The 13,643-nt window shown below is 42.2% G+C and overlaps 1 protein-coding gene across 1 annotated transcript in view; it reads left to right on the top strand.

Moving 5' to 3' along the window:
* The window catches only part of LRP12 (LDL receptor related protein 12), a 101,686-nt gene that overhangs the window by 76,521 nt on the left and 11,522 nt on the right, over positions 1–13,643 (top strand). Inside the window, 2 exon segments of the mRNA XM_067537377.1 lie at positions 8,414–9,515; positions 10,172–10,304. Of these exon segments, the coding sequence (XP_067393478.1) occupies positions 8,414–9,515; positions 10,172–10,304 (1,235 nt within the window).

Raw genomic sequence — 13,643 nt, 5'->3', positions numbered from 1 at the left:
CTGTCCCTCTGGATGATTTTTGAGCCCACTAGGAGCTCCTTAAGCGGGTGGCCTTGAATTTAGGCTTGGAGGCAGAGGAGCTCAAGAAGACCTTGGACAAACTCTTCTATGTACTGGCAGCTGCGGCGCTGGCCCGGGGGGTCCTGCCAGTTCATGAAGGGGTGGTTAATGCCCTGTGGCAGACGCCATCTTCCCTGCCACCGTCTTCAAATAGGGCAGAAAAAAAGTACTACATTCCCGCCAAGAGCTTCAAGTACTTGTTCACTCACCCTTCCCCGGGTTCTCTAATAGTGGTGGCCGCCAATAAACGGGACAGGCAAGGTCAGCCTAGCGCAACTCCCAGAAATAAGGTCAACAAAAAGCTAGACTTATTCGGGAGAAAAATTTATTCAAAGACAAGCCCGAAATTTTGTATTGTAAACCAGCAAGCACTATTGGGCAGGTACAACTGGAACTTTTGGGATTTCTTCAAGCATTTTTGGGACCGGGCACCGGGTTTTGCCACCATCCTAGAGGAAGGTAGAATGGTGGCCAGAGCTGTCTGCAGCAGCCTCGTATGCGGCAGATTCAGCTGAGAGATCCATGACCTCTGCTATTTGCGTACACGGTGTTCATGGCTGTTGTCTTCTGGACTGTCCCAAGAAGTTCAACAGTCCACACAGGACCTTCCCTTCGACAGGAATGCTCTGTTTTCAAACCAACTGACGCTAAGCTCCACAATATGAAGAATTCAAAGGCCATGTTGCGCTCCTTGGGCCTTTACACACCTCAGGCTTCTAGACGGCAGTTCCGTCCCCAAGAGCTGCAGCAGCCAAAGTACCAGACCCCATGCTTTGTCCTCTACAGAAGAAAGGACAAATATAGAGGGTTTAGGAGGCGCCAATCAACTGTGACTTCTGCTTCAGCTACCCAACTGGAGCCTTCCAGGCACTCAAACGGTCAGCACCAATCCTTTTGAAGGTACACCCAAGGACTGCGTTTCACTCTCGGAGCAGGATCCTCCCTCCCATTCCTCAGCCAACTCGTTCCCTTCCTATCCAAATGGGCCAGAATAACATCAGACCGTTGGGTCCTTGGCATCATTTCAGCAGGTTATGTCCTGCAGTTTTCTCTCCCTCCACCCCATAACTCCTCCTCCCCATCCCTCTTCAGGGACCCCTCTCGTGAGCAACTTCTCATGCAGGAGGTGGAGAGTCTTCATGGACTGTGGGATATAGAGGAAGTTCTGCCAGCATGGGAGAGAAAGGGTATTTCATCATCCCCAAGGTGAAAGGGGGTCTCAGGCCCATTCTAGACCTGCGTCGTCTCAACAAATATCTCAAGAGACTGAAGTTCTGCATGGTCTCCCTAGCCTCCATCATCCCTTCCTTGGATCCAGGAGACTGGTATGCCGCCCTCGTCGACCTAAAGGTACTTCCATATTGCAAACTTCCCTGGCCACAGACATTTTCTCTGCTTTGTGGTGGCTTGTTTCCACTACCAGTTTACGGTTTTATTCTTTGGCCTCTCTTCTGCCCTGAGGGTGTTTACAAAGTGCGTGGCAGTGGTTGCTGTACACCTAAGGCGCCAGGGTGTGCAGATCTACCTACACCTGGACGACTGGCTGATCAAAGGCAGGTCCCAATCTCCGGTCCGGAGCAGCCTAGACCTCGTATGCATCACCTGCCACCGCCTGGGCCTGTTAATAAATAAGCAAAAGTCAACATTAACGCCGGTGGAGCAGAGAGAGTTTATCAGAGCAGTTCTTGACTCCACTAAGGCCAAGACTTTCCTACCCCAGCCTCATTTCAAAACCATGTCCAGACTTCTTATGTGCTTTCACGCATGTCCCCTCACAACAGCCAGAACTTGTCTTCAGCTGCTGGGCCATATGGCGGCTTGTATGTACATGGTGGAGTTCACACGCCTAGGGCTCAGACTGTTCCAGACGTGGCTGGCTTCCATGTATGCTCAGAGCAGACACTCTCTGCCCACATCCTGTCCACACTGGTATGGTGGCAAGACCCTCGCTCCATACTGCAGGATATGATGTTTGAAGAGCTAGTTCCCTCAATCACTTTGGTGTCAGATGCTTCAGACTTTGGGTGGGGGACCCATGTAAGCTCCAACGACAGCACTCAGGGGACTTGGTCTTAGAAAGAGCGAAAGATGCACATAAATGTAAGAGAGCTAAGGGTGATGTGCCTAGCTTGTAGGGTATTCCTTCCCTTTATCTCAGGCAAGGTAGTACAGGTTCTGATGGACAATACTGCCATAATGTACTATATCAACAGATGGAGGGGGCTCGCTCACCGGCCCTTTGCCGGGAGGCAGTGTGTCTATGGAACTTTGCAGTGAGCCACGACTTTCACCTCAGTCTCCAACCTCCTGGGGCATCAAGAACAACGCAGCAGACTGCCTCAGCTGGTTCTTCTTACCCTGCCACAAGGGGTTGCTCCACCCCACGGTAGCCAATATGATCTTCCAGAGGTGGGATTTTCCCCAAGTGGACCTTTTCGCGTCCAAGCTGAACAGGAAACGTCACCAGTTTTGTTCAATTCACGGGCTCGATGAGGGGTCACTGTCAGATACCTTTCTCTTATAGTGGACAGGAGCTCTGTTGTACGTATTTCTGCACATCCTGTTAATACACAGAGTCCTGCTGAAGATCAAGAGGGATAGGGCAGATATTATCGTGATTGCACCGGCATGGTCCCACCAACATTGGTTCAGTGTGCTGCTGAAACTGTCAATTGCTCCCCCGCTAGAGTTGCCCCGTTGGCACGATCTTTTCTTCCAGGACCGGGATCTGCTCCTGCACCCAGATCTGGAGTCTGCATCTGACGGCATGGAGACTGCATGGCTGAACCCTGAAGAACAGGCATGTTCATCACAAGTTCAGCAGATCCTGATGGGCAGCAGGAAACCTTCCACTCTGGCTTCATACCTTGCCAAGTGGAGAAGGTTCACCTTGTGGACAACATCCCAAGAAATTCCGCCCGAATGGTCATCGATTCAGGATATTCTAGATTACTTGCTGCACCTTAAGCATCAAGGCCTAGCTATTGCTTCATTGAGGGGTCACCTGACAGCCATCTCTGCATTTCAACCTCCGATAGAAGGGAAATCAGTTTTTTCCCCACTCTGTCAGTGAGGTTCCTGAAAGGAGTAGAGAGGCTCTACCCTCAAGTTCGGGACCCTCTATCCCCTTGGGATCTGAACCTAGTTCTGTCCAGGTTCATGGGCCCTCTCTTCAAGCCTTTGGCTACCTGTCCATTGTTGTTGCTCTCCCGGAAGGTATCCTTTCTAGTAATGATTACCTTGGTGAGAAGGGTATCTGAGATTAGAGCACTTATCTCAGGACCATCATACACAATCTTCTAACGACAAGATTCAATTGAGGCCTCATCTTGCTTTCTTACCCAAGGTAGTGTCTCAATTTCATTATAACCAGGATACATTTGTTCCAGTGTTCTTTCCCAAACCACCTGGCTCAGAAGAAGAACGGAAGTGGCACACGCTTGATGTTAGGCGTGCCTTAGCATTCTACATTGAATAGACTAAGCTGTTCTAGAAGACATGCACATTTTTGCTGCAGTGGTAGATAGGCTAAAAGGCTTACCTGTCTCCTCCCAGCGAATTTCTTCTTCAATAACATCCTGCATCAAAGTTTGTTATGAGCAGGCAAAGGTACCTCTGCCGGAGATTGTCACAGCCCATTCCACCAGAGCGCAAGCTCCCCCGGCAGCCTTTCAGTGCAAGTACCTGTGCTGGAAATGTGTAGGGCCACTACTTGGTCATCAGTGCACACCTTCACCTCCCCCTATGCCATCGTTCAGTAGGCATAGATGATGCCAGCAGAGCAAGGCTGTGAACGGCTCATCTGTTAACTCCGGGCCCACCTCCAAGGTACTGCTTGTGAGTCACCTAGAATGGAATCGACATGAGCAAGCACTTGAAGAAAAAACAGTTACTTACCTTCGTAACTGTTGTTCTTCGAGATGTGTTGCTCATGTCCATTCCCTGCTGTCCCTGCTGTTGGAGTTGATAGCAAGAAGAAACTGAGGGGTGTAGGGCCAGTGGTGTCTGATATACTGCAGCATGTGTGCAGGCTCCAGAGGGCGCCAGAGCCAGCCCTACTGGTACTAAGGGTAAAAAAATTTCCGATAACCATGCATGGAGGTGCACACACACCGAGAATGGAATGGACATGAGCAACACATCTCGAAGAACAACAGTTACAAGGTAAGTAACTGTCTTTTTTGCAGTTCTTTAGCTAATTATCGATTCACTTAATGGTAGTTTTACGAAGACCTCATTTCTCCAGCTTACTGATCAGAATGTCATGTGTGACTGTGTTAAAAGCCTTGCTAAAGTCCAGGTATATTATGTCCACCATATTTCCCCCATCCACCAGATTAGTTACCTTGTCAAAGAAGGAAATCAAGCTGGTTTGGCATGATTTGTTCCTAATAAATCCATGTATGGTTTACTAGACTCTGCTGTTCCTCTTTTAATCCCTCGGGAACTCTGCTTTTCTCCTGTTCACTGCATTCTGGTTTGTATGCTCTAGCTGTGGCTATTATACTGGACTCTGCTCCACCCAACCCTTTTTAAACTCACTCAAATATCAATTTTCATTCCAGCTTTCAGCAGCATTAAAACACACAATACAATAAAATGTGAATCACCAATGAGCACTTTGCCAGCCAGTGTTGGCAGCCTCAATAACTAAAAATTATCAAATATAAAATGCTTGTCTTCACTGTCAAGGCCCTTCACTGGCTAACTGCCACCCTAACTATCTTCTCTCATCATATTGAGATTTTGACTCTAGCCTATGGTTGGCCCATGATGCCAGATTCTGTCGCCCACTTGTTACATTTCTGAACAAGCATCTTCATGCTTTCTCCCATTCTACCCATCACATTTGGGAGGTGCTTCCTGTAAACATCCACAGAACTACCTTGTTATCCTTCAGATCACTCCTTAAAACTCTCCTTTGTTGTGATTCCACAACTTCGCTAGGAACAGGTTACCTAGGGAGATTGTGGAATCCCAGTCATTGGAGGTTTTTAAGAATGGGTTAGACAAATATCTGTTGGAGATGGCCTTGGTATATTTCATCCTGTCTCAGCACAGATGAATGGACTAGGTGACTTCAGGGTCCGTTCCAGCTCTACATTTCTATGATTCTAGGCCTGCAAAAAACTTAAGGAAAAACTTTTTTGCTGCAGGTGCCTTCATACCGCTGCCTGTCATGCTGGCCTGTATTGTCTCATTGTGTCCTTGTACTCTGTTGGCTGTATCCATCTGTTGTTTCTTATCCCATACTTAGATTGTAAGCTTTTGGGGGCAAGGACTGTTTGTTTGTTTGTTTTTTGTTCTGTTTGTACGGCACCTAGCATAGTGAGGCCCTGGTCTATGCGGAGGGCTTGTAGGTGCTATGTTAACACAAATAATAATTTTTAAACGAGTTAAATGCTTCCGTATTTCCCAGGAAATTCATTTTTAGGATAAGAAACTTCTTGTATTTAAAGTTATCCATTGGTGAACGTGGTGCTGTATGGTAGGTCAGTGTGCCAAACCAGTAACACGTCTGTGTCCTCAGCTCGAATCAAAGGCACAACAGATATAATACAGTACAAAAGAAACACAAAATGGTTTAGCCATTGCTTTATGGAACAGATAGGTAATTAAAATGCTGCTGTTCTTTTAAGTAATAGCAAGAAGTTTTTCATCCAAATGGGTAACTTTTTTTTCAGAAAGTTTAGAAGCATGTGAAAGTAAGAGCTTAGATTTAAATCACTTCTGCCGTCATTATTATGGTATTGTTTTTAATTCTTGAATCTTTCAGCACCTGAAACCCTCGGAAACTGTCTTCTGTCTCATTGATCAACCCTTTTCCATTTATATATTCAGGGTTCTTAAAAAACTAACTTTCATTACTTATTACTAAAAGACTGTGGTTGCAGTCTTGCAATTTGATCAGTGCAGGCCCAGCAGTTCATTCACATGGATCCAATTCCGGGACGAGGGCTTATATATATATATATTATATAATATATATATGTATTTTTTTAATGCAAATGTCTATAGTATTTGTAGTAATCCTATAAAGAGCACCTTTCCAAATGTAATGAAATTATATTAATCTGAATCTTAAATCACATGGCCTTCATTAGATTCTTTGGGAACTGATCTCAAATTTTCAAACATTGAAAACTTGGTCATTCCAAAAGGTAGGTGTGCCATAATGTGTGGGATGTATAGAAACAACAAGCTGCTAATTTGCAGTTGAGTTTATATTTTTCAGTTAAAAGGCTTTAATAAAAAGACAGTCAATCTGTTCATTTAGTTAAATATTTTGGTGTGCTAATATTAAATAGGGTATTTTATGATAAGAACAAGGCAAAGTCACTTATATCAAATCTGGTTTTCCTTTAGTTGCTGCCCTAAAAAGATTAGCATCTTCCAAAGCACAATTACTGACTGATTTTGTATCCCTTCTGTGCCCTGCTCTTGCTATATGTGTAGCTGTTTGTTAATTAAACACTCTTGGGCAGTGCTCACTGGGTTTATCATTCGTTTGCTTTTTATTTTTCTGTGTAAATTTTTTTTAAAAGTGTTTAGGATTTGTGTGGCTTTTTTATATGCTAGAGATGCTGTTTTATCCTATAACTCTGTTCCTCTCCTTTTTAATTGCTGAGATGATAAACTTAGTATTTAATTGATCTTTTGCGTGGTAGTATTAGATGTTTAGGCTGAAAGAGAGGAACAGGGAATTGAAGCGACTTGCCCAAGGTCTCTCATCAGCTCATTAGGGGAGCTGGAAATAAAAACCTACATCTCCTGAGTCATAGTCCTATGTCCTAACCATTGGAGAACACAGCCTCTGTATTGCTTTCTTTAAAATACCCCATATTTATTTTTGTTTCAATGCAGTTTTCATCAAGCTACCTTCCTGAGGGTGTGCTGTACAGGGTCCACCCCTCATAGTTTTTAAACAGCACCTGGGAACTTTGTAAATTTAAACCTAGGTTATAAAATGGTTTGGCAAAAACTGGTTTTTAAAACCTGTTCACATTTATTTTAAATGTATAATATATATGTCCCAGCTTGATTGTGGAACCAGGTAAGTGTTCTCAAAGCATGCTTTACAGCTGTGTATAGATGGAGTCTTAATAAATTAATCCTTGATGAGAAGTGCTGTTGCAACTGCAAGATGGCTCTGGAAGAGAGTAGTGGCCAATAGAGTGTGTGGCTCTCAGGATAGTTCTTAATACTGAATTAAATACATTTATGCAGGTTTTAGTATCTTCTAAAGCTATCAAAGATCTAGGCAGATCTGTCAGATATCAGGCCTGCTCCCTGGTATCTCCAGCTTCCTGGGTATATATTTTTGTTTCCAGTTTTCTGTCCTGCTTGCCTGCTACTGGGCTCTGCTCTCCTATCTGTTTCAGGATAGGCAGGAGAAAACTAGGACCAGCCAAAGAGTGATCGTCGTCTTGGTCCTGTAGGGAGGAAGTGGGGAAAATAATGTCTTCCAACTCCTCCTCCAGATTCCTGGTTGCAGAGCAGAAGCTGAGGAGCAGGCAACAGTCTGCAGAAGAGAAGAGTGAGGTGGGATTTGATTGCAGCCTTCAACTACCCGAAAGGGGGTTCCAGGGAGAATGGAGCTCGGCTGTTCTCAGTGGTGACAGATGACAGAAGGAGAAATGGTGTCAAGTTGCACCGGGGGGACGTCTAGGTTGGATATTAGGAAAAACTTCTTCAGTAGGAGTGTGGTGAAGCACTGGAATGGGTTACCTAGGGAGGTGGTGGAATCTCCATCTTTAGAGGTTTTTAAGGTCCAGATTGACAAAGCCCTGGTTGGGATGGTTTAGTTGGAGTTGGTCGTGCTTTGAGCAGGGGGTTGGACTAGATGACTTCCTGAGGTACCTTTCAACCCTAATCTTCTATGATTCTATGAACATACAGTCAAGGGGAGTGGAGCCTGCTGCTCTTGTGAAAAAGATCCTGTTCCTTGGAGTTATTGGGGGATGACAATACTTGTGCTTTGGTTGGGAGGGGGAATTGATTTTTATTTAACCATTCTTATCTAGCCATTTTTGGTATCTTTTTGCAGACCAGGGGGCCAGATTTTCTACTAATGTAAATTGTCATCTCTCCGTTGTCTTCAGTGGAGCTATGTTGATTTACAGCAGCTGAGAATCAGGCTCAAGCTGTCATACTGACAGAATTTGCTGTTTAAAATACTGTATTATATTTAGATGTATTTGAGGTTTCAGTGATTTACAGAGACCTAAATAGTTATAAGGTACTTTCTAACAACATGGAATTTATAATAAATATTCAATAATGACCAGAAAGTGCTAGATAGAGTCTAATAGAAGTTACCTATATTTACAAATTGTTAAATATGTGTTTTCAGGGAAATCTGATGAACCAAGATGTGATTGTAACCAGTTTCATTGTGCTAATGGAAAGTGTATTCCAGAAACTTGGAAATGTAATAACATGGATGAATGTGGAGACAACTCTGATGAAGAAATCTGTGCCATCGCTAATTCTCCAACAGCTTCTTCCTTTCAACCTTGTGCTTACAACCAGTTTCAGTGTCTTTCTCGCTTCACCAAAGTTTACACCTGCCTTCCAGAAACTTTGAAATGTGATGGAAACATTGATTGTCTTGATTTAGGAGATGAAATAGACTGTGATGTGCTAACATGTGGGCAGTGGTTAAAATATTTTTATGGTACTTTCAATTCACCCAATTACCCAGACTTTTATCCTCCTGGAAGCAACTGCACCTGGCTAATAGACACTGGTGATCATCGCAAAGTAATTTTGCGCTTCACTGACTTTAAACTTGATGGTGCTGGTTACGGAGACTATGTCAAAATATACGATGGATTAGAGGAAAATCCACGCAAGCTTTTGCGTGTGTTAACTGCATTTGACTCTCATGCACCTCTTACAGTTGTTTCTTCTTCTGGGCAAATAAGAGTGCATTTTTGTGCTGATAAAGTGAATGCTGCAAGAGGATTTAATGCTACATATCAAGTAGATGGCTTCTGTTTGCCATGGGAAATTCCATGTGGTGGAAACTGGGGTTGTTATACAGAGCAACAGCGCTGTGATGGCTATTGGCATTGCCCAAATGGAAGGGATGAAACCAATTGCAGCATGTGCCAAAAAGAAGAGTTTCCATGCTCTCGAAATGGTGTTTGCTATCCTCGTTCAGATCGCTGCAACTATCAGAATCATTGCCCTAATGGTTCAGATGAGAAGAATTGCTTCTTTTGCCAGCCTGGAAATTTTCACTGTAAAAACAATCGCTGTGTATTTGAGAGCTGGGTATGTGATTCCCAAGATGACTGTGGTGATGGTAGTGATGAAGAGAATTGCCCGGTCATTGTACCCACCAGAGTAATAACAGCAGCTGTCATTGGGAGCCTTATCTGTGGATTGCTGCTTGTCATTGCACTGGGATGTACTTGTAAGCTGTACTCACTGAGGATGTTTGAACGAAGGTAAGTAGCATATGTTCCCAAACCTAAGATAAAGTACTGTAATTATATAATTTACACAGTAATTGTTTACTGTGTAACATAAATATGTATCAATAAGAATGGTTTTATAGGTATGATCTGATTTCTAAAGATATTCTTCCCTCAACACATTTTTGAAATTCTTATTTGGCAGTGAGGGTGGGGATGACGGGAAGGTATAATTTTGATCACTTGCCTATGGGTAGCAAAAACATCAAATTGAGTTATCCAACAGAAAAAAAAAATGGTACTAATTTTCAGGTTGCGGTCTCATTCTGAAGTAAATTAAAATTAATATTGTTGCCATGATTGACTGGCAGCATTTCTCTGCATTCTGCTTGTTCTGTTTTGGACTGTCATGTGCCAGAGTTTCTCATTTTTATCATTTTTAGTGTTTCTCCCTCTCACTGTCTGGTGTTTAAATTTTGTCCTTGTTTTAATATGAATTAAAATGCTGTTTTTGTCACCAGTCTTATATGGAGAATAGCACTGGAATTGTGTAATCATGTAATCAAACATAATTAAAAATTCTATTACTTAAATAATATGAATCTTCTCAGTCTGATGTGGTCTTACCCCTATCTGTGAATACATGTTTTCTGTTTATGTACTACATAATTTTTTATTCTTCTTGAAAGATCATTTGAAACACAGCTGTCAAGGGTTGAGGCTGAGTTGTTAAGAAGAGAAGCTCCTCCATCTTATGGACAGTTGATTGCACAAGGCTTAATTCCACCAGTTGAAGATTTTCCTGTTTGTTCACCAAACCAAGTAAGATGTTTCTGATTATTCCAAATTAACAGGCCATCCATTTTAAATTTTTACAAACTTTGCTTTCTAACTATCATGTTCTGGTTTTGAGATTTATCACTTTTTTTCAGCCAACATCAATATTTTGTACCACAATTACTTTTAAATATTGGACAACTCTCCATCATAAGACATGGTGACAGCACACAACTGAGTCATTTGGCAAGCAATTTAAACAATTTTTTTTAAAGTAATGTCAATATCTCACAATAGTGAAAGCCATTATTATGTGAAAGGTTACAATTGGTAGGTGCAGTGGTGGATGTTCTGTATATATTACATACAAAGAACATTAAGGTTACAAAGTCAAGCATTCAAAAGTTGGGAAAAGTCAGAATTAAGGTTTTGTGTGCAGAACATAATTTAATCCCCTGTTAATACACATGTTGATTGTCTAGTACTAAACCTCTTCATACAGGTAAGGTGTCTACCAGTTCTGTCTATAATATATGCCTAAGTCCCCAAACCTGACTATATTTAAAGAAAAACTTAAGACATCTTTCCTCAAACTTCCATTTACCTACAGATCTTGAAATCTATTGATACTTCATTCAGTGGCTACTCTCAATCACGGATCCTTTCAGGGAAACTTGGTGAACTGCAGAGTACATACTATTTTCAAGAAAATGCCATATAATTACCAGTCCAACCAATGTAAAGTGCATCCATATGCTATGATGTTTAGTCAATGTTTAATATTTTGTCTGAAGTTTAAAAGGGAGGGGTCTTCTACCTGAACATTCAGATATAATTCTCCATAACACGTGAGATACACATCCATCAGACCTTTTAATGTTAACTCATATTAGAGCTATTTGGTGATCTGAGATTCCAGGTTTCATATGTGACTGAGGTGTTTTTCAATAGAAATTGGGTTAATGTCACTTTCCTAATTGTACATATTAAACTGAAACAGAACAGCTGGCTTCGTTGATGGAAGTAGGTGGAGACACAAGGCCAACAACAGATAACCTCACAACTTTTGTTGGAAAGGGTATCTTCTATATTTATCCTGGCAAAAATACTCTTCCCTCTGTCTGGAAATTCATATTCAGCAGTGGCTGTGGATAGGATTCTGAGCTCCATGGATGTAATAGATATTAGAATTTGCCCCTCTATGACGCCTGTTTAAAAACAGTACTTTGTATTTACAGATGTGGCTCATACAATTCGACACTTCCTTTGCCTATTTTAAGTATAAGCAATTTGTCTTATGATTCAGGAATGTGGACTTTTCAAGCTGAATATCATAAATCCCAGTTGTATACAGCCAAGTTCTTTCAGTGTTTGGTAACATTCAGAATAAAGAAATTAACAGGACATATAAAAATTGGTAAGAGATTAGTTCCCCACTGTAACAAAGAAAAGAAGGAATATTCTTCACAAAACAGATTGCTTTTCTTTAGGCAACTAGGATATTGAATTACCAGGTTGGGAATTAAATAAATCAAAATCTATCATCTTAATGTTTAAATGACTTTTGTTCCCTAATCAAAATTGTTTCCAGGTGAGAAGTGGTTTTTTACTACTTGTATAAAAGATCCCTGTGAACCTCCTGTGATGTGTGTAGGACTCTGCACTTCCTTTATAGGAGTAAATTTGAACAGTAGTACAGATTTATAAAGACATTTTAGACTCCGTAGCCCTTCATGTGTTTCTGAATCTCATATAATCTAAGGAAATATAATTTCAGTGGAGAGGGTTATACTGCAGTTTTGAGAGGAGATAAGAGGCAATGCTAGAGGAATACAGAATATTGAATGGTACAAAGTAAATAAATCAGGCTCTTCTGTTTACTTCTTTTCATAATACAAGATCAGAGTGTATATGTGAATATTATTAATAAACCACAAGGTATTGCCTAAAAACATTTTTAAAAACTTTGGGAAATGAAGTACAGTAGAAGCTAATAAATGGGCTTTATAGCTAATTACTGAAATTTACAAGTTACCAAATATAAAACAAGTAGTATCATTGATATCATATCGCAAAACATATTTTCATCTTAATTGTTTATGATAGTTTATAAGAGCACAAGTGAATGTATAAAAATTCTTTCAGTGAAGTGACACTAATGAACTCTTAACATTCTATGATCCTGCAAGCCCACATGTGCTTAACTTTAAGTACATGAAAAGTAGTCATAGTGGGTGACTACTCCTGTGTAAACCCATGTTTCTTCTTTGAGTAGTGTCCCTGTGAGTGTTCCACTGTGGTGTCCCTGTGGGTGCTCCAATGTAGGTGTGTCTGCATCCCTGCACTGCTGATGGAAGAACTTCAGCAGCAGTGTCCTTCGGGCCCTCACATGCACTGTGGCTAACCATTCTCAGTTCCTTCTCAACTGCTCCTGGCTAGAGGTGGAGCCATTAGCTGTCCCTTAGTGGATCATTAACTCTTCTTTTCAATTGCTAATTTTTAGTTTTTAGAAACTTTTTAGCCTTCTTTGACTTTGTTTGTTTGTTTGTTTACACACAGCCAAATAAAAGACTGTATTCTTGTGTCAACCTGCCCCCACAAAGGTATGCCTAGCTCTCTAGGCTTCAAGAAGTGTCATACTTGCAGCAAGGTGATCCTGATTGTGGATAAGCACTCCCAGTTCATTCGCTGCCTCAGCAAGGGCCACATTCAACAAAAGTGTTTTCTCTGCCAACAGCTCCGACTGAGATCCTGCAAAGACAGAGAGCTTTGCCAGAAAATCATCTTTGTAGAGACTGCTCTCCAACCACAGCCCTCCAATAGGTGTGTGTCTTCCCCTCAACCTTCGACTTCAAAGGATAATGGGTCAAAAAAATCGGTCAGGGGACTCCTCTCACAAATTGAAAAACAGAATGGGAAGTCTTGTCAGCAAGCCCAGGGATAACCAAAAGCGATCTCCATCTCGCTTAGTAACCTCAGCACCGACGGCACCAAGATCATCCAGCACCCACCTCACAGTGACTGTCACTGTCCAGTACCGTTGATAGGCCCATGTACCCATTGGGTATGGGCGTTGAATCTTCAGTACAGAGAGACAAGAGCAAGTACCCTAAGATGCTCTCAGTATGTGAGCTAGGGTCAGTACTACCAGTGTCATCAGCCCATTCAGCACCGGCGAGATTGGTACGGGCAAGGTCCTTATTCCCCCTGCTTATAGCACCACCACCGGCACGCCTAGTACCGACAGAATCCCATCAGGCCAATGACTGGGCTATGTTGGAAGCCCCTGACTCTCTGCACCTTGGTATCAAGATCATGGAAATGAGGCATAGCCGACCAACTGGTATTTCCCACAATTATGCCATGCCCCTCCAATGTCAAGCA

The sequence above is a fragment of the Emydura macquarii genome, unplaced genomic scaffold, assembly GCF_026122565.2.
Source record: "Emydura macquarii macquarii isolate MOO-44397 ecotype Brisbane River unplaced genomic scaffold, CSIRO-AGI_Emac_v2 contig_383, whole genome shotgun sequence".
Lineage (NCBI taxonomy): Eukaryota > Metazoa > Chordata > Testudines > Chelidae > Emydura > Emydura macquarii.
Note: the sequence above shows the minus strand (reverse complement) of the source record. Positions and strands in the feature narration are given on the sequence as shown.